Below are 22,388 nucleotides of genomic sequence, written 5' to 3' on the forward strand. Positions count from 1 at the left end.
ATAGCGACTCCAATAAGAGACAATAGTTTCAATCTACAGCTCCTACAATGTCATAATTATTATTAGCCAATGGCAACTACAATATCAAACAAGAAATATAATACTTACTAAATTGTCTTAATATTTAAAAATATATCCAATAATAACATAGAAGAGAACCTTATAACATGTTAACCATCCTCCGTGCCTACCCATGAAATGCTTAATACATTACCAGCAATTAGCAATGCCTAGAGTCTCTACCACCAGCTGCTGTTAATTCAGCATTATCTCACCTTGTATAGTGTACATTCCTTTGATCCTACCTCCTTTATTTACCACTGTCAAGTGCGGAAAACATGATTTATTTACTCTCCCACAATCAGCTAATCCCCCTTACAAAGATCAAAGAAACAAAGCCATGGGCTGAAACCCTTTTTAACTGAAACATGCTGGTATCGAATAAATTAAAAACGCTTGATCATTATCAGAATGAACTAAAGAAATATTTCAGTTTTTCTTAAGAGCACTAGAATCAACTAAGTACATTAATATTAAATATCATTCATTTATTATATTCTAAAAGAATTTTACAAAAGTTTGCAGAGGCTTGTCAAAAATGTGTGGTACCTAAAAAATTGTTTTCATTTTCTGATACTATCAAACATGGAATTACCTGATTCCTAACTGATAACATCAAGATAAAAGAAATCTGCAAACATAATAAAATACTAGTGTGAACAAAACATACACCTCTTTAAAGTCTATTATCTCATTCCTCCACGATGTTCTGATGTAAACTGAATTTAAACTGAAACTGTTGCAAAATAGTACACAATATAAGAATGGCTCCACATTCTAAACATTCCATCACAATGTCTTTATTTGAGCCCTTACGAACCGTCAATATTTACGGACTATAAAGGAGACCTACATAAGACAAAAGATTGTTTAGTTTGGTAAAACACCATTATCATTAACCGTTTGTAGAACTCCCGTGGCTTAAATGTGAAGGCATTGGATTAAAGATACCGACAATCACTGTCCACAGTGGTTCATTTATCTTGCAGACCCTTAATGAAAGGCCTAGCCCTGGCCTCCAGGAACAACAAAGAATATGTGAACAAAACATCAAAGATAGCAGTCTAATCTAGACTAATCTTTTAAACAATAAACAAGTTGATTAAAGGGAATCAACAGCCAATTTGTACCTATTAAGAAATTAACTTAAAGTATTGAAAGGAGACCTCAGGTATGTCCGACAAAACGTTATAGAGAAAGCGTTAACAAAACTCATCTAAAGGGGAAACCGAACATTTAATTAGCGGCTTAATCTTTTAGGAGTACTAAAGGAATAATTTGTATCATCATTAAGAATTCCTATATTGAGTAGCCCAAGTAATCTGTTAGTAATCTACACAAATGGTATATACATTCCTTAAACGAAACCACATCAAAGACAGAATAACATTATCAGGCATTCACCTATAAATCTATATACATTGTTAAAGTAAACTTTGGGGCAAAGATGACCAACCGATTGCGACATGCCCATGTTAATAAAATCTAATGAACTTTTTGTTACTTATGTAGCTGAAAATAATATACAATGATGTAGGATACTGAATAGTTTTGCTGGGTAGATTTTGGAAGGGCAACCAGCCTAACATATTCCACCGAGTTAATAAGCTTCAAAACCATAAGAGGTTGTGTAATAATCAATTGCTTTTGACACAACCTGTTTATGAATTTTGTGAAAATGCCTTTTTTCAAACTATAGACTAGCAGCGGAAGTGAAATATGCCTAACTAGCCTACCTCATGATGATTTTTTTCCCTTTTCTTGATAAACAAACCTCTGTATATACATCCTGGCTATGGGCTTGCGGATTGCAATAGTTCAACCTTGGAGGTATCTAATTTTATACCTAGTTTTAAACTTGAGTTTAACAAACAAATCAGCCTAAACAATGTGTCATTTTAAAGCTCACAATCCTTCCATTTTACTAAACAAACAGTGTTTCAGCAAAACTATAAAGAAACAAAGTCCATAAAACAAAACATGAAGTGTCTAACTAAATCATTTAATCCAGATTTGCCCAAAGACAGAAAATATATCAAGTGAAGTTTTGTTCATGCCCAAGGTAAACATTTCCGAATAGATTAACAAACATTGTTTGGTGGATTTTCTCTACAAGAACCCACACTGTGTTCTATGAAAATGCTCTTTCATAGAAAATTGTTCACAAAAATGAAATAATTCACTAATTACTGGAGAATTTTAGCATTAATTAGGCTATTGGATTGTTGATGGTCATTTTTGATTGGTTGAAGTTTGTCTCACTTCATGCTTTCCAACTAACATTAATCTTACTAAAAGTTCAATACTGCAGTAAACAATTTCTACTCAATCATAACCATGTAATTTTTTTCTATTTATCTGATGACTCTAATGATGGACCTTCATTCCTTCCTATCCTGCATACTCTGTCTGTATTTCTTCAACAGTGAAGCCTGTATCCTTTTACACCAAATTCACAAACGTCAAGAAGCAATAAATAAGAATATTTAAATTGACCTGTCCTACCTTATCTAACATTGAGTATAATTCTACTGCATCATCTATGGTTACTCGTTTTCCTTCCAATCTTGTCATAAACGAGCGTAGTTGTTGCCGTAATTCACGGCCCAGAGTGCGGACATTGTTTGTCTCGGAACCGTGATTCATTGTGATTACGGATTCAGATTCTTCTAGTAATTCTTCGCCTTTACTGCCTCGTTTCTGGAAGAAAAAAAAAATGTTTAAAAGAAAAACCCTTGAAAATATTTGTTGAAAATGACATAATCAGTATAGTTAGATTTTTAGTTTTTACTAAATATACATGTCACACATCCTGTATATTTTTGTGTCACTTGTGACTATCAGGATATTAATCACATTTAATCAATATTTGTCCTAAAAATCCAGAAATAGATGTAGCCATGAAAACAAAACTAAAGCCTGGAACACTTACGCACCACAAACTTTATTGTGATACAAATTCCAAAGAAAAAAAAATCTTAAACACATGTGCTAACTTTAATGTGATATGAATTCCGAACAAAAAAATCTGTGCATTTGGCAAAATCTTGAACAAAACTAAAGAAGCTCGGCCGAGATCTCTCAGTTATAACTTAAAATTGTCAGAATTTCCTAGTACACTTCCTTCAAAACTATTCCTCATAAAAAGTTTTAACATAGTTTTTGTAATCTATCAACATTCCAATAAACTTAGTGGGAGTGAAACTATAATAACCTTAGTCCTATATCTACACTTGATGTCGTTCCCAAATTCTTTAATTTCTTTACTTTAGTAGAAAAATTACTATTTATTTGTCACCTCTTGGGTAAATAAAATACTTAATAATTCTATTTTTGTCAGTTCTTTCATAACTTACATTAACCTTATTAGATTCCAAATATTTGAAAATTATACAGTAACATACCATAAATTTTAATTTAAACATGAAAATAAACAATCCCTCAAGAAGTGGAACCATTTTTATTTTTATTGTTTTAAATAGAAATCTTACCATAGCAACATAATAGAACTTTTCAAATTCCTTCTGAACCGATATGATACTGGCAAGAGAGTCTGTCTGTGATTCGTCAATTTTATCTAAGCGAGGTTCTCCTTCTTGATTCAGCCAATCACAAAGCTAGAGATGAAATAAGATAAGACATACATATTAATATTGTACCTTTTACTAAATACCATTTTTGGTAGCTTAGACAATTATAAATATCCCATGATCCTTTGCTGCAGCTCAGCAAGCAATATAAAACACACTCCTGTTGTAAACGCTGCTAAAAATAAAAATGGTTATTACAAAATAATTATTACAGAATAATAACAAATTTTAACAAATATTGGTAAAAATAATTTCCAAAATACACAAAATAATAATTTGTATTATTTGTTTCTACCAATCGTTAAAAAAATTATGTCTGCCCAGTATGATGGTCATTTTGATTTGATAAATGAAATGAAACCTCTGTTTTATATTTATATACATATCCGCACATGTGATTAGGTACTTGTTAAGCTAGGATTCTGTCAATGATTCTTTTGTTTGTTATTGTTAAAGGATTTCTCATTTGGGCTTTGATTTGGTTCGCTAAAGATCACTGGTTTCCGTGAATGATTTTAAACAAAAGAAAATCAATATTTGCTGATTAATTGGGAACTAATTGATTAATTACATTTTGGAACTATTTTTTTGGAATAAAACTATATTAATTTATATGATAAAATTAGTTTAAAAAAAATTTTGTATTGTAAATATTGGTATACTAAAAATTCATAATTTAAAAATATTATTCAACAAAAAAACTATATACTATAACAGATAGAGTACCTTTGAGTGAATATACAGTAGTACCCTTCCATTAAACATTTTATCCTGCTATTAAAATCTTATGAATTCCACCTAACAAACTACTGTATAACAAAGAACAATATATCCAATGGAAGTGCAGTAGAATATAGACAATTTTAAGGTGATGAACTAGGCTATCAAAATAACAGCAAAGTACTATTGCGGCGATCCCTTTCATAGCCAGATTGATCACAGGTCATCAGGAGTCAAAATGTGCATCAAAATTTGCTTTACAAGCAATAGCTAAAATCCAAACAACAAATCCATCATAGGTAATACATTTTCTAAACACAGTATATAAATCCAATAAAATGAATCCCAAAGATTTGCTGTGTCTAGTACTGTAGTAAGTATGGTTTCAGAAAAGTGTTCTGAGTAGTAGTTAATACTGTAGGTACAGTACTACAGTAGATATTCTATTATAGTAGGCTTCCTTCATTTATTCTTAGTAGAAGACTCAAATAAATCCAGAGTCCCATGCTATGATCCAAGCATGGAGGTAGCTTGTGTATATCCTTGTTCCAATAAACCAAGTATTGTATAAGACAAGCCATACTGTAACATCCATTGAAATAAATACAAGTCCTCAATAAAATCCAAAGTCAAATAATTTTGGACAAGCGCAGGAAAAACAATTTCTCCACATTCAAGTCTATGAAGTAGCTCAGATACATGAACCAATCTGTCCTAAGATTGGAACAAACTACTAAGTGATCCTAATAGAAAGACCTAGTCCTCTATCCTCGCTGACCTGAACTACAACTAAATAACCACTGGACAAAACCAAACTAATAGATGACCAGTGACCACAACTCACCTTATTGTTGACTCGTAATAAAATGATTGAGTAAACGGAATAAGCTCTCCTTTAAATACTGGATCAGATTCTTATGCAAGTTACAGATCTTTATCACAAGTTTTGAATACTCTGTTACGATGTCCAATTGATAACTGATGAATACAAGTAGCCGCTTCATCTAATATGCTCTTGACCGATGGTCAAGTTAATACCAATTATCACTTAAGACAATACAAAGTATTTTCTGTCACGTCATAATCGCCTCAGCGGACGCTTTGAACCGCAACCAGTTTCGTCCGTCCCACTTTCTTAAAAACGTAATCATTTCAACATCAAAATTCCTATTGAAATATTGCGTAGAGAGTCGGTCACTCAAGCATACTCCAAAACAATAGCGTTCCTCCGATAAAATGACCACCCGCTTGGCGAAATCCATCCACCAATCAAAAAATCAGGCCATAGATCAAACATACGGAGTCGATCGTTATATCAAAGTTTTGTTAAACCTATCACTCAAGATTTCCAAGGTTTTGGAACAATGTTTAGTGGATTAGTTGAAATTAATATGGGTTTTACGACCAGTGTTTTGTAAATCTCTGTTTATACATTGAAAGGACTCTTGACCATTTTGAAAACAATCAGACAGAAAGTCTGTCCTAATCCACGGCAGGAGACAACTTTATTCAAACACAGACCATGTCATGGAGGTCTACCCATAGATAAAAGGTTTACATACAAAATCCTATTAATTATCTCCCATCTTTTGTCTTTGCGGTTTATTGGACAAAAAGGACTACAAATCTTAGGATACACACCTAGAATATCCGGGCTATGATGCGTAACCACAACTTAATCTTGACAGAGACAGTAACATATGTTAATTTGGAAAGCACCCTGCCGACAAAGCGGGAGATAATTTAGGATGGATCAGCATTTTCTGGCTCACTGGTTCTTTGAACATATACCTTTTCCAATGTTAGAAAGAGACACTGCTTTAATATAAGAATCATTACATTTCACTATCTATATATTATTAATAATACATTATTGAGAAACAAGTGGCCAGCTTTAACTTTATTAAAAATACATAAAATAAATAATAAATAATACGATGTTACTTTCTTCTGTTGATTTTGATTTGAGTTATTCCATATTAGGAAAGTTTATCAATCGTAAATTAGTGACTGAACATTGATCAAGATTATCATTTAATTTAATTAAAAGTTTATAATTTCATTTTCGTTATTTAAATATCAGCCATTAAGAATTATAATCTTAAGAATTCTACTGAAAAACAATTTATTCATTCTGTGCAGTAGTCTAAGTCGGAATATGTATGATTATGATAATATATTGAGGATTATTGTAAATGATAAAAAGGATTAGATGCATTTAATTAATGGTTACCAAACTGACAAGCACTTGTTTCTTTTGGTATACTATTAAATATTGATTAAAATGTATTACATGGTAGAAATTGGTTGTTGGATTTTACTACATGTTCTTTTGGCCTTTTTTTCGATATATTTATTAGTTATCCGCTTGGTATACCAAGCGGATAACTCCTTGTTATTGTATGGGATCAATAGTTTTTTTCTGTATTATTCTTGGATCCTTCCTTCCTTTTTGTGAGTCACGTTTCTCTAAAATGTGTAAACATAACATTTCATAACTTTGACAACATATGGGCATTTACGTGAAGTTGTGCACCTCCTATTTTTGAATGACGTCATAGTTGCGCAACGTGACTTACGCGCAATTTTATGAATTTCAATGATTGATTATAGATTAAAAACCAAAAGTCATTTAGTATTGACACTTTGACAAAATTTAAGTCATATCAGGGGCAAACTTTCTACGGATTAAAAATGGCATGTTTCACAAGAAGTTACGCGCGCACGCGCATTTAAAATTTCAAAATGCGCAAAATTAATTTCTAATCAACTTTTTATGCGTTTCTTGTCATTTTGAGCATGTCAAAAATTCCCACGGGCGCGCAATTTTTTACGCACGCGGTGCGCACGTAGCGTTAAAAACATATTTTTTTCTCTTGAATTATATTTTTCAAGTCTTTCCTAGTAATTTTGAAAACAATTTAGACCTTTTCCAGTTTAAATAACGCCATACGAACACGTTGAATTAGACAATTCGTGCGCGTTTTTTATGAAAAAGCTTAAAAAATCGTCAAAATTATGTCTTTTTTTAAACAGTCATAGTTTCTAAAGTAAACCGTGAACCGTTTATTTTTATTACAAAATCTAGAAGTTGATGAGTTGTAGATATCGGATCATGCATCGATAAGGCTAAAAAAACATTGTGACGTCATCGTATGGCCACACGAATGTAAAATATAGGATTTTTGTCTCTTTCGTTATTGCTCATCACATTCAATGGAGCGCATCATGCTTATCTGTATTCCTTTTTCTCCTAAATTTATATATTGTGTAGGTCAATCAACTTTCTTTAGCATGAGATAAAAATATTTTAATTTTTATGACGTCATCATGCCTAAAAATTTTAATTACGTGGGTCATTAATTTCATCTTTACAGTAAATTTTAATCTGTAATAGCTCGTAAGAATAAAATGTGATAATCACGATTAAAACGTTTTCTGGAGGCTATTGGATTGTAGATACGAATTCATGTAAACATTTTGCCAATCGGATGTTGTGACGTCATCATATGGCCAGTTGAATAAAAAAAGTCGTATTTTCATATTTTGCGTAATAGTTCATCACATTTAAAAGGGTGCGCATCTATATTTTACGTATTCAAATTTCTTCTACACGTTAATATGTTGTTCCTGAGATAATTTCCTCCAGAAATTGCTATTTAAGTGTTTCATTTTGATACCGTCGCCATGTTAAAAATTGGAATAAATGGCGGGTCCCGTAATTTCACCTATTCTACACTGTATGTAATATGTATACAGATTATACTCTTTGCATGTATATACTATATGACACAAATTGACAGAATTCAGCACTAACAGCATATCATATTCTTCAGTTCTTGTCATAATGCCATAATCTTTATCTGTGTGCAATATTCCAACGTATGACGTGCACGTGGCGTTTGTCGTTGTGCGGATAACTAACTCGTCAAAGTGACGAGTTTCATGTCTAGTTTTACTTGGTCATTACAAAAGATTCCGCAAGATATTTCAAAATTGTAGAAATGTCTGTATAGAATAAAAGAGTAAAGCCATCCTGAAGGCTGACAGGCTTCTGGTGTCTCCTTTCTTTAATTAGAAAGTCGGCTAACGAAGCAGAACCGGTATCTAGACTAGTTCGCCGTGTGTGTCATTATCTTTTGTTTTGTTCTTTAAATGAAGATGTATTTGTGACAATGTATTTATAGAAACGAAGGAAATACCACTACCGCAGAAACGCAATAATGAGGTCAGTATAGATACCTTGCCTCCTATTGGTCGGTTAAAACGTAACAAGTAGGTCACAGAACAGACATTCTATTGGTTGCCACAGAATGTATTAATCTGGTTACAAATATCTCCAGTATATAGAGTACAAAGTGACATAACTATATCCTTGGTTTTCGACCCTATATAAATTTGTTTGTATTAAATGTATAGCAATAATTACATTAATACTTTGAATAAATTAAATATATACTGTATATGTAGGAGAAAGTATATAAATATTATCAAAGATTGACAATCTACAAAATTTCTAAATTAATATTTGAATAATATTACTATCGCTTCCAGAAATTAAGAACAGTATATAAATTAAATGTTAATGTAGATTTTCTGTAACTTTTATTATTTTTCTTTCTTTAGTTTTGAAATGAAATACTTCTCTATTTTTTTTCTTTTATTTGTTTCCTTTTTTTCTTTATTTTAGTTTTATCCTTTAATTAATGAATTAAAAACTAAATCAGAATATCGCCAGATAATGACATCAACAGCAGACAATCACTGATGCATATCCATTCACAGCTTTATCCAACACCAATGTCAAAGCAATTTGTCGCTAGTACCCACTCAACGAGAACCACACCAAGGTTGAGGGTTTCCCCAATATAACTTTTTAATTAGATACATTCTTTTGTATTTACTTCACTTTTAATTTTAATCACCGATTTTTTACTTAACGCGGTCCAATCGGATCGCTTGGTCAAGTATCGACAGGGTCATTCGGTATGTCAATCATGGGATATTTCTTCGTGGAATTAAAATATTCTTTGTTGCTCTCTCTTTTTTTTTTATCGTGGTTTAATCAAACTGGAGGTGGTCTCGTGTACTTATTGAAATGTTCAGTAATATTTTACTATAGTTCATACTCAGATTTATTGGTCAAGTATTGACAGGGTCATGTAATCTGTCAATCACGATCAACTATATTTAGGGAAACAAATCTTTGATCTTCTTAGGAAATGTTGAAGCGTTCCAATTAACCTAATCAAAAGGCAACAAATTAAACTTTTTATATTCAAGTACAGTATCATGTGGACACAACCCCATATTAAGAGACACTTTCCCATGAAACAAACAAGGGTGGATATATGTTTTAATACTATGCCATAATTAAACATCTAATTGGTTTTCAAACTGTAAACATCAGTGCGTGCACATGTTGTATTTTAGCTTTTTCTTCTAAAATATGTTAATATTCTCAGTGCACCAGACAAGACATGACTAACAAACACACCTTATTAAAATTCTTTATTCAGAGTTAGAGAACACCTAAAAATTCCGCTGTAAATATCCGATAGCAGATAAGACTAACCTTAGTGGCCTCCTCTTCAAAGATGCGTAGCTGCAAGTGCTGACTGAGTTGCGATACTTTATTTTCAGCCATGGCATCCACGCGACCACAGGCTTCGTGCACTTGGTTGTAAAGGTTACTGACACATCGGATGGCATCCCTAGAAAATACAAGAAGAGATAGAGAATATATGTCATTATTTCTATTTATGAAGTAACTGATACTGATATTTATCAATTAATCAAAGTAATGTTTTTACACTACAGATTAGCATCTACCGAAGGAAGACAATGCATTTCCTCTTTCTATTGTAATTTGTATATATGGTATATGGTATATACACAAACAAGATGCTAAAGGTAACAGGTCTTATACTATCTTTCTCTTGTTGGTACAATATATGATAGGCAGTCTCTTAAATCTAACTAGGGGACTAAAAATTTCCACCCACACCTCGCACAAAAATGTTTCTGGTCATAACCGAGAAGTCAACGACATTATCTAACGATTTATTTTTTTGCTAATTCACCCACATACAGTACTGTATGACGGTTATCATTGCTATAGAGTGTCACAATGTGTTATCTCATTGGCGGCATATTTGTGGATTGAATAGTTATCAGCGAAAGGTTATATATTGTAGTAAACTTGTCCATATATCTCAAGTAGATGGTAGTATACATACCAAAATGAACATGTAATTTAAAGAAAAAAATGTTTCACATTTTAAATGACAGTGTAATGCACTTGTCAATTGTATGACCCACTATATGACCCCCGGGAGAGGTGCGTCATGGGTGCGTCATTTACAAATAATAACTGACGCAGGGGTGCGTCAAAAAACCTAGATGGTACGTCACATCAATGAACAATGGTGTGTCAATGTCCGTCACTTTACCACCCACCATATCATAAACAACATGGTAACAGTGCGTCAAAATGGGTGCGTCATGGTCACCTAAAGGTAAGTCACATTTTTGACGCACGGGTGCGTCATGGTATTCAATGGTATGACGCACATCGGACAAATGACGCACCTCTCCCGGGGGTTGTATAGTGGGTCATACAATTGACAAGTGCATAACTGTTATTTAGGAACACCAATATAGTACATGTTTGACAAATTTAGAATATCTGAGTTATTCAGTTCAAAAAGATGAACTGAATATTTTTAACTGGAAACAAAATAAACACATTTACGTTAGTAAAATAAAAATTATTGGTTTGGTTTTTTTTGTCTGTCAACAAATTTGACAGCTGGAATGTACAACTGTGGTATAGACTGATAAATCAATGGAGACAAATTACTAACAATGTTTATAGGTTTCTGTATTTCGGTCAGGTATACTATTGCTAGCTATAATATATAGTGATGTTATAGTTAAATTGTGTCGCTCCTTTCTTTAGGAAACCCCTAAACAGGGGACACAACTATAATAGCCAATCTCTATTCAGGGGACACATGTTCCATAAAAATCAATAGCAATATATTTAACACTATGGTCAGGCCTAATTCAGGAGATACCCTTATCTTTTGTTGCTTCCTAAACATGTCCCCTTAATAGAGGTTTTACTGTATCTTTGTTTTACTGTATCTTTATTTTAACACATAGTGCAAGTATTATTGTGATGTGTAGGGCTATGTACTCAAGTGAGAATGTTTGAGATACAGTACACATACAGGTGCAAACTACAGTTGTTTCAATTTCTTTATTACCCTATTTAAAATGTATTGTTATTCTTCATTAAATCAAATAAGTCTTACAAAGAAGGCTGTATATGAATATAATACCTTAATTGAATGTTTTAAGTGATTATTTCAATTCATTATACTTTCTTTATTTGAACATAACATCCAATCCAACTGCTTTCTTTCATTTAACCATTCATTTATTTTTGTTAAAGTTGACAATTGTTATTAATTAAACTTGGATGATTTCAAATAATGCATCATAATAAAGCAGTGAAAAAATAAATACTTTTTAGTAAACAATAAATAGCAACATACCTATTGTTATATTGGTACTTAATTTCATTAAGTGATTATTTAAAGCAGATTGATTTAAAAGAATAAAAAGTAACAAGTACAGAAAGTTATTGAAGCACACTATGGTTTGATGAGAAACTAACTAAAGAATGTTTAATAGTGTTTAGCGAAAGTAACCTGGGGTTGGGGGTGAATCCGGAGAAAGTGAACATGATATAATAGTGATTTATAATCTATAAAAATTATTTATGAATTTTATTAATACTTCATTTTATGTTACAATTTTGAACTTTGATTTTTTATCTCTCCATTTCAATTCTATGATATATATATATATACTTTATTTTCATAACCCAATTTATTTTAAACTAAATATTTGTATCAAATTGTCGGAAGTAGAATTGTTGAAAATAAATAAACTACCAACTGTTGCCTTTCTAAATTTTCCACCCTACCAAACATTTATTTCCGATTGCTTACAATTAGCAAAATAAATTCACCAAATGTTACAAATAAACGTTCCAACTGCCAAATTTGAACCCTTACTGTGTAAATACTTTGTAACTCTAAAACTTTAAGGTGAGTTAAGTGTTTATTCGGCACCTACGCATCACCACCCATTTGCCCCTCACAAAAGATGCAAACTTCCCGTTGATTAAACCTTTTCAATCACGGTATTTCTTTTGCAGTTGTATCTTTAACACTCACAGGTGCGTTTTACATAGAAAAACATTTTCACAGTAAATTTCATCAAACTATTATATTGTACTAATGATATGAGAGTGGCTTTCACATCCCAGATTTAATAATTGTTCTTCTCCTTATTTACCAAAATATACAAAAAGTCAGGTTGTATTTCACGAAGGTAACGACAAGGTCGATTAGCATGAGACAGTGATGGGTTTGTTGGTGACTATTCAGAGAGAATGGCGAACTTGTCGCGAGACATTTCCGATGCAAATCAAAAGGCAGAGCATTCATTATGGATGTTAATTATTTCCTAAAAACCAACAAAAGAAAGTCAGTGATAGCAAATATCTCTAGATCTTTTTTTATCTCCTTTTAATATTTAAAATTTTTTTTGTTGGTATATTATATACCAACAAAAACATTTTTAAATATAGGGACATCGCTGTCTATATGTTGTCAATTAAATGCTGATTATTTGTATAAATAACAAAATTAATATTCTCCTTTTACTGCAAACTCGGCTTCATTGTTGAGGGAAAAAATGTTGCACATTTTTTAATAATAGAATTATATAACTTGCTCTGTTTCTGTTACTAAAAATGTGAAACTATGTACTTAAAATAGAAACTATGCCTTGCTGACAAGAAATATTGTTGGGTTGGATGAAGTAATGGAGTATTAACAGGAGTAGGTCAAGTGGGTTGTTTAAGTAGAAGGCGATTCAATATTAGTACAAGGATTTTATGCACTTTATTCAATAGTTATACATAAAGGAAACTGTCAACTGTTTCAACATTATTTTCATATAATGATGATATTTCATTTTAGAAATATAACAAGAAAGTTCAAGTTGCTAAGGACTTGTTTGTTGATAGGATAATATTGAAATTTTCAATTTTGTGGTGAGGGTACAATATATATACCAGGGTGAAATTATTACTGTGTCAGTATCATAGCAAGATGCTTAACGTTGCTAAGGAATTGTTTGTAATTACCTTTTGTCAGACGAGCAATATATATTTTCAATTAATTAAATTGTGACTTCTATTTATATAAAATCATTTTTTAAAAAAAATAACTTTACCAATCTTGCGGAACTAACCATAACCCTAATAAGTTTAATCATCAAATCCAATAATTAATTGAGATAATCTTTTCTTTTTAATACTAATAATAATCTCCTTGTCCCTGATTCTAAAAGCCTGTATTTACATTAGACTTAGTGAAGCCCATAGACCCTAACTTGTATATTGTATATTAGACCTTGCCGATACAAAAATCTATTGTAAATGTCTTTAATCCCATCTAAAGTAAATAAATACATTTTAAATTGATAAAAATACATTTTAATTATCAAATTAAAGTAAGATTTTACTGGACCATGACTAGACCACAAAATTGCCTTGTAATTTAATTCGCCAATTTATGAGGAAAACTGAAATAGTTTTGTTTTATATCAAGCAATATCAACAATTATTTTGGGTTTAACCAATATTTAGTTTTGTACTTTTAGTTTAAATTGTTGTTATAAGTACTGTATAAAAAATTTATTATAGTCAACTTTACCTTAAACGTTTCCAGTTTTTTGCCATATCTCCACATTTATTTTCCACTAATTTTCAAGTTATTCCAAAGATTAATTATACCATACAGATAGTACTGGCAATAACACAATAATCAGCTCAGTTGCATGTTGCCTAGCCAAGACTAAGAAATTTGAACTGGTTCAAGAAACATCTCATTAATTCACAAGTTATTCAAATTATCCTCTTAATCAGCCTCTACGAACACACCAACCGGAAACACAGCCAAGTCTGGCTACGATATCACTCACTCAGGTGTACATAAACCCTTTGATAAAAGCTGATAACGGTCCTATAGGCCTCTATTGAAGGGGTATGATTGTTTAGTTGTGTAAATCCTCTAATGAGGCTCTCTGTGCAGTAAGACTGTGTATTTATCTGGGCCTTTTAATGACGCACTTTGATCTTTAAGCAATATTACTTATCTACTATACATTATAAGATCCAACACAAAACTAGTTTCAAAGCCTACTTTAGTCATTCAACGAACCATAAATCAAATATAGGCTATAATATTTCATGCAGGTAGTAAATCAACCCACTGGTCCTTGTGAGGTAAAATTATGATTTCTTTGTTTACCTATGTTGCAATCGGGGAATAATAAACCTCTAAAATTCTCTACCAATCAATAGTTAAGAGGGTTAACATATCCACTTTCACAAAACCTTAGGCCTAGCCTCAATCTAAATTCAGTCTTGACAAGTTTACACAAATATTTCCACTTGGCTGGGAATGTATAAACCAGACCTTAGGCCTAGATAATTTAAATTCAATTTTCTCTGCTAAATTTGTGCAAATGAGCAGTTATATAGGCCTCTCTATATTTCTTTGTTGATTTTGCTTCAGGCTAAAATCTTTCATTTGGAATTAAAGGTGTTAGTTTAGTTGTTTGCTTTTGTTTGAACTTTTTGGCTTAACCTATGGAAGCTTCCTTATGTTGGATTAAGTGATTAACTGAAGGACTTTTATACCCTACAGCTTTCACTGCACCAAGATGTTCCCATGGATTTTCAATTTTTTCTTCCTTTCATAAATTGGTTTGAAGGTAACCTACCTCATTTGTTTACCAAATAATTTCATAAACAGCTTAAAGTCTACTTGTAGAATTATTGTGACCACCATCCACATTTATAAATATTTAATGATTTATTAAGAAAATGGTATGTATTATTTATGGAAACTAATAAACAACAACAACTACAAAATATTATGAGAAATTTAAAAACAAATAATTGGTTTAATTAAAATATACTTTAGAACCTGATAATATTCACAATATTTAATTTGTAAAGAAAAAAACCCATTTCTTTATATGTACTGTAGAATTTGTCCAGTCTTGTATATTGTTCTTGTTTGTCAATAATAAAAACAAGTTACATACAATTATTTACCAGTAGCAGAGTACCTATGTTCTGAACAGAAAAAGTTTATAACATATAGAGGGCAGCAAATTCCAAATCTCTAGCATAATTATAGATGGCGACATACTCATATCTGTACACCTCAGATTCTCATTGCCTTCACAGAAAGCTGTTACTGTCTCCACAATAAACCACTTATACTTAAAACACACTGGGCCAAATATCTGCATACAAATGTGTAGAGATGTTGCTGCATTGACATAGTAGTGGGTTATTAATGACGTCTCAATTCCTCGAGAATCAGATCTATGCCCTACCTTGATGTAATTTTGTACTTTATACTATATAATTCTTGGACGATTAGCCTTGCGCTCTTACCTCTGGACCACAAAGCTTGCGCTGATGGCTAGGTTTCAGCCCAATTAACTAGTGGGTACTCCACCAACAGAATAATTGTATTTAACTACCGTGGAGTAGCTTTACGTAAGGGAGTTGAATAATTTATCAGATTCAGAATAGGTCAAACATTTTGACTAATTACAACCCCCTGGCGCAAAGCTATTCTACAGTGTTTAAATACAATTATCATCAAGAAATGTATACTAAAATGGTCAGTAAAAGAACTCAATTTTAGAAAGAGATGTTTAGGAAATGTTGCTTTTGATTAAATGTGAAAGAAAAGTTTTCTTACCGGAAGTCTTCTGATCCAGCCAGAGCTGTTCCTTGCTCATCCTGCAGTGCCTTCAAGATGGCATCACCCTCCTCCAGAAGACCTGCCAATCGTTGATCCCGATAGATCATCTTGTGTTTGGCCTTCACCTTCTCTATCAAGTCATTGATTTCATCAGAGTTACCATCCCAGTTCATCTTCGCAAGCTCCTCTATCGATCCTAACAAGTACTTGGCCGCGCTTCGACAGCCAGACATAAATGGTTCCAATTTCTAAAGAGGAATAAAATTGTAGTGGTTGAGAAGGAAACGAGTAATAACATCATCTAAATAAAGGTTTATGTTTTTCCTTTACGCAAAATAATTTAATTTGCCATTTAGTGGAAATGCGAATATAAAGTTACACCTATTAAACAAACAAAATTATTGCGTCAACACCTCATAAAGTTTCTTTTTCTTAAACCATGGGAAGGTTCTATTTTTAGAATCACTAAAAGTTTCACGGTAAAGCTCTGTCTACACTATCAAACTAGTTTGACAAATATGGTAGTGATATGCCCAAATATGGTAGTGATATGATGTCATCATGTCCATATACGGTAAAGCACTGTCACTATCAAACTAGTTTGATGAATTTAATAATAAGTGAAAATCCAAATTGTCCACTGACCATTCTAAACTTAACCCAAGCCTCGTGGTTGTAATTAAAAGTTCCATTGAACTGACTGGTCAAATTCTGGGCTGGAACAAATTGGTACAGCTTTTCCAATGACCGCACTTGATGAAACTATGGACAAAAATAATAATAATATTTAAATATATCAATTTGGATGATTGCTGAACACAAATACATTTTCTAAAACTCACTTTTATATTATAATACTTCAAATTGAATAAATAGATGTAATTTTTTTTTCTTCTTTTATTGCCTGGAGTAGTTCCAAAGTTCATTTTTCAAATTACAATGCTTAATGCATATTGAAAACGTCCAAGCAATCAATTAGTCTCAGACTTCCGTGTCTACCAAATGGTAATTGTGCATAATGCTCTGTTCCTAAAAGATTGGATAAAGCATACTCCTATTTTTATTCATTCTATTGTAGATTCAATATTTTGGTGCTTGCTGTTTCCATTGTAAAAAAGTTCCGTTTTAAAGATGTATTGTCCCTTTGACTAATTCCAAAAAAATAAAAAATAACAGATTTCGAAAAAAGGTGGGTCATTTTGAAGTATCATAATAGTTATTAACTATCACCAAAAATTTGTCGAAAAAAAAAATCATTTAACTGAAATACAGACGTTTTTTTGTTAAAAAAATAACTTTGACTTCCAGTCAAAGTTTTCGATCAAAACATATCCCATAATGAAACGCGCTTGTTTTGCTACTCTGTATGCATAATCATAAAACTTCCTCACGATCTGTGTGAAAATACCTTCTCAACCGTGACGCGTTGTAAACAATCCTAATTAGCATGCATACTCGTGGTTTGAAATCTTTGTTTACTTTCGCTCGCGACGATTTTCCAGACGAAATGTAATCAAACTAATTTACCTGATAATTACGTAAACTTGTTGCTTTTGGCTTAAATTTTCGACTTAAAGTGAATAACTTTAATATTACTTTGATATGGCCAATTTAAATTTAGAATATTTTGACCTTCATTTTTTTGTGTTTCAAGGGACAATACATCTTTAACTTTTATGTGAGTGTTAATTGTTCATTTCACATGAAAAGCCGAAGAACTTTGGCAAATCCCAGACCAAGGTTAATAATAGGGGGTGCTGCTCTACAACTAGCAAATCTACTCCTAGCAAACACTAACATCTAGTCATTGCCAGATGAAGATTTGTTTTCAACAAGTCAAAACGTCACACACATACTCATTTATTAATGGTTTAACATAAAGAATTATTTACATATAGATCCAACGGGACGGCCCTTTTTAAAAAAAAAATGTAAAAAAAATTACAATGCAAAAATTAGGTTAAATTTAACACCTAATTTTAGCATTTGCCAACTTCCTTAATTTTAATCTAAATCTTCTAAATATCTTCCACTAGACAGTAAACATACACTTTAAAACCTAACCACACAGTGGGGCGACATTAATGTTGGACTTCCTTGAAATCATACATATTGGTTTAAGGTATTTGATTGGTTGATACGCCGGTACCATCCCCTACTTTGTTAATTCCTATAATCTACTAATTGGTGTCTTCGGTAATTCAATGTTTCCTCTATGTGCATTACACAGCAACTTTAGTTATTGGTTCTGACAGGCCAAAGGTCATAATAATATAGACATGAACAGAGGATGTCTTTATAAGAATTTACCACTTTTACGTTAAAAACATTTTCTTAGAAATTTTAAATCTTATATCCACAATAAAGTCTATTCACATAAACATATTATTTGTTTTTTTATTAATTTCAAATCTAAAATTCTCTATATTTTCACTGATATTGACATTCTTATTTGTACAGACAACATGGAACGCAATTGAAAATTAAATTGAAGAGCATCATCTCAAAGATAGACGGAAAGTGAAATTGAACCATCATCGAAAGTGGAACATTCTGGTTGCAGAAAACTGATTTCCTAAACTTCAACCTCGAATCAAATCTTTATATCACTAGATTAAATAAAACTGGAGATTAAATTGTATTTATTTTATTATCACTATCGATTATTTAAAAAAAGGCAAACTTGCAAGAAAAGAACAAACCTTAAACGTAGGAGGGATGTTGAATGGACAGTTAGCCTGGGAGCTGAATCGGCCCAACGGCACCGAATGTTCTAGCAGTACAACTTCAAACACGGTACCAGGAAAAGAATCCTGAAATAAACATAAGCAAACAATTAATATACTATAACCTAAAGCATTTTAAAGATCAACTCTCCCATTATATACCTTTGGGCTGGCCAAATATGTCTAGTTTTCCGGAAAGTCTGGTATTCATTATGATTTTCAATGGTAAAAATGAATTTTATGATGCTATTAATACAATACAGAATGGTTATTGATCGACTATTTTTTAAAAAATATTGATAATTTAAAATAAAGTTACATGTGCAGTAAAAATAAATAAAGATTACTTAAAATTATTTCAAAAATGCTATTCTAAGAATGTTTAATATTAGGTATGTTAATTGAATTATCATGATGCAAAAGTTCTATATATTATCTAGAAGTTAACAAGATATGATTCGAACTCTAATTTCACAATCAAGAGATGAGAGCACTAACAGTTTTGTCAACTGACTTCCATTCTTTTAAAATTAAAACACAGACCATCATAAAGCTAATTTGCATATCCTTCATTTTAATGTCATTATGCTAATGTATTTAATGAACTCAGAAATACTCAGGCATGGGAAAATATCTATTTAACTAAATACTAAAAAAAAGATTTTACAATCAAGCCACAATACTACTAATACTGTTGAATATGAAATGGAAAGAACAAATAATGATGAAAATGAAAAATAGGATGAAGGAAATTTGGGGTATGGAAATTAAATGAAAAAAGAGGGGTTAACATTTTCAAATAGTGCAAAAAAAAAGTTTCATTAACAACATTATGCAGACATAAACCTGGGTCTTTTACTTACTTTTAGTTTTGCCTAAAATAAAATAAGAATATGATTAAAAAAATTTGAAATACAAAATATATACAAAAAGTGATTTTGTACATATTAAATAACAACATCAAAGTGCTGTCCATTTGGAAAAAGTTGAAATTTGCTCAAACAACCAAAACATAGCATGTTGAAAATTTAAAAACTCTTAAAAAAACCAAAATAGTATTACCAAAAAAGGTAAAAAAAATCCCAAATAAGTTGTTTATTAATAAGTGTATAATGCATTTCTTTTTAAATTTAAATAAGTATAAAAATATGTATCAAAAAATGCGTAAATTACCTGAAACATGTTTACGGCTTCTGCTATAAAATCCAAGGTATTATTTGTAGGTTTGCGCGCATCGACAACTACGGTCAGTCCACGTTTGGTCACATCCTCCCTACAAAAGAAAACCGAATAATGCGTAACTGCATTTGTAATCATTACAACGCTGATTACATCACAAGTTTCCTGCGTTCGTTAATTAACTACATTTTTTCTGGCTTCCTGATTAATTAGAGATGAAAGGTTACTGCCTGACTTTGCAAGTATCTTGATAGATTCTTTCTTTTCATTAAATTTTGATTTATTTAGAAAATTAGAATGTTTACGTTTCTATTTGTCACAACTATAATTAAATATGAGTAATATTCATTATTATACATTATTCATATTTTTAACTGGCAAAATTAATAGTGGAACGAAAATATTTATTATATTTCTATCTACTCTATATGGTTCATTTTTATCCTTGCCTTTTAGCATTGCTTACATAATATAGTATATATATATATATAATATAAATATAGTATAGCATGTGATCCCTTGGATCCCTTAGGAATAAGCCCATATTCATGAATATGGGCTTATTCCTGAGTTAATATAGTACAATTCTGCTTCAATCTTGTTAAAGCCTAGTCTCAAAATAGCCTCTATGTACTCAACTAATAATCATTTAATTTGGTTTTAATTTAAATGTATGGCCTTAATTTCCCTCAAATTTGCGTCTTAAAACACAACTCCCTATTTCTATGACGACAAGTGCACATTATAATTTCCTCTCGAAAACCAGTCTTAATATCTCAACAAAAGGTGTGAAACAAAATAAATCAACGCGCATTAAAATTACTTTATATTATGCAATTAGTTGGACATCTGTGATTGGTTGATTAATAATTTTAACAAAATAAAGAGAAAGTAACTGAAAGATAAAATATTTTTTCATAGTTTCCGACCTGCTTTAAATCAAATCTATATATTATTATTATTATTAAGATAATTTATAGGCATAATCAATTTAGAAATGTAGATATCTTTTAATTACCTACTGCATTTGATGAATAAGGAATTATTTTTTTCCAAACATTTAGATTTAGAATTTATTTCTAAAAAAAAAAATTGGAAATTTACAATTCTCAGTGTTCAACTTCGCTCTGCTGCCCTCTATAGCCAGAATATAAAAAACTTTTTTTGATTGACAGCTGGTTTTGACAAGGTTATCATTAAGTCTATGTATAAATAAGTTTCAATTAAAAAAATTAAGACAAAATGAAACTGATTTTTATCTCAAGTTTTTGCTAAATTGTGTTTTATTGTGCACGTATGAACTCTCTCAAAGAACGTTCAAACTGTAGCAAAATATCTGGTTTCCCGAAAGCCTAGTTGTCAAAATACATTTAGAAAAAAGTTTGTTGAAGGTATGTATGCTTGGTAGTGTACCATAATACTTTACCAACGAGAATTTATGAATTAATATAAAAAAATAAGTAGGACACATGCAGTAAAAATCGCTTATTAAAACTCTAACTACTAACCACAAGATTACGTACGGGCAGCAGGTTAAAGACCGTGGAAGGAAGGAACTGAAAGAGCTCCATCCGGAGTTAAAAGATTGACAGAAATTAATCAGGATAAGTCCAAGTTTAAAAAAAAAAAATTGAAATTCAAACTATATACTTATAGGTACCAGAAGGGAAGAGTTACTCTGGTACCAGGAAACTAGCAATGTAGACATTTTGGTTGCCATTTTAAACTTGTTATCAATATGTTTCTAAACTTAATGTTTATAAACAAAAACATCAATAAATGAACTATTAACCTTTTATTAGTTTAATTTCCAAGATATAATCTGAGTTATTAGTAATGATTTCTTTCAGTTTTGTATATATATATTTTCAATATCATTATCATTTTATTTTTTGGTGAAAATCAATCTTTATTACTATAGAGTACTTATCTTTTACTATTTTGTCAGTACATCTTAAATATACTGTATTATAATAAATTCTTTACAAAATAACTTAGATAATAGATTTAATTTATAGTAATTAATATAGCCTTATTTTAATATGTTCTATATTACGAGAGAATTATTAATTGATTGGACCACCCAGGCAAAAAAACTGCGCTTTGGCATGACTCACTGATTATAATCATATCATAATCAAGGTGATTAGGCAACTCTACCACAGGTGTCCTAACTGTACTTAATTCAAGTTGAGCTCTACTTAATTCAAGTCTGGCTCCTGAAGGACAATTTTAAGGTGAGG

The 22,388-nt window shown here is 31.2% G+C and overlaps 1 protein-coding gene across 6 annotated transcripts in view; it reads right to left on the reverse strand.

Annotated features, from left to right (window-relative positions):
* Positions 1–22,388, reverse strand: part of LOC144851134 (puratrophin-1-like) — an 83,049-nt gene that overhangs the window by 11,382 nt on the left and 49,279 nt on the right. For all 6 annotated transcript variants that reach the window (XM_078708681.1, XM_078708680.1, XM_078708678.1 and 3 more), the window contains 7 exons: positions 20,140–20,239; positions 18,943–19,053; positions 16,886–17,002; positions 16,238–16,488; positions 9,946–10,084; positions 3,552–3,677; positions 2,566–2,760 (listed from right to left, as the gene is read on the reverse strand). In XM_078708681.1, the coding sequence (XP_078564807.1) occupies positions 2,566–2,760; positions 3,552–3,677; positions 9,946–10,084; positions 16,238–16,488; positions 16,886–17,002; positions 18,943–19,053; positions 20,140–20,239 (1,039 nt within the window). The remainder of the gene's footprint in view (positions 1–2,565; positions 2,761–3,551; positions 3,678–9,945; positions 10,085–16,237; positions 16,489–16,885; positions 17,003–18,942; positions 19,054–20,139; positions 20,240–22,388) is intronic.

The sequence above is a fragment of the Antedon bifida genome, chromosome 8, assembly GCF_963402885.1.
Source record: "Antedon bifida chromosome 8, ecAntBifi1.1, whole genome shotgun sequence".
NCBI lineage: Eukaryota > Metazoa > Echinodermata > Crinoidea > Comatulida > Antedonidae > Antedon > Antedon bifida.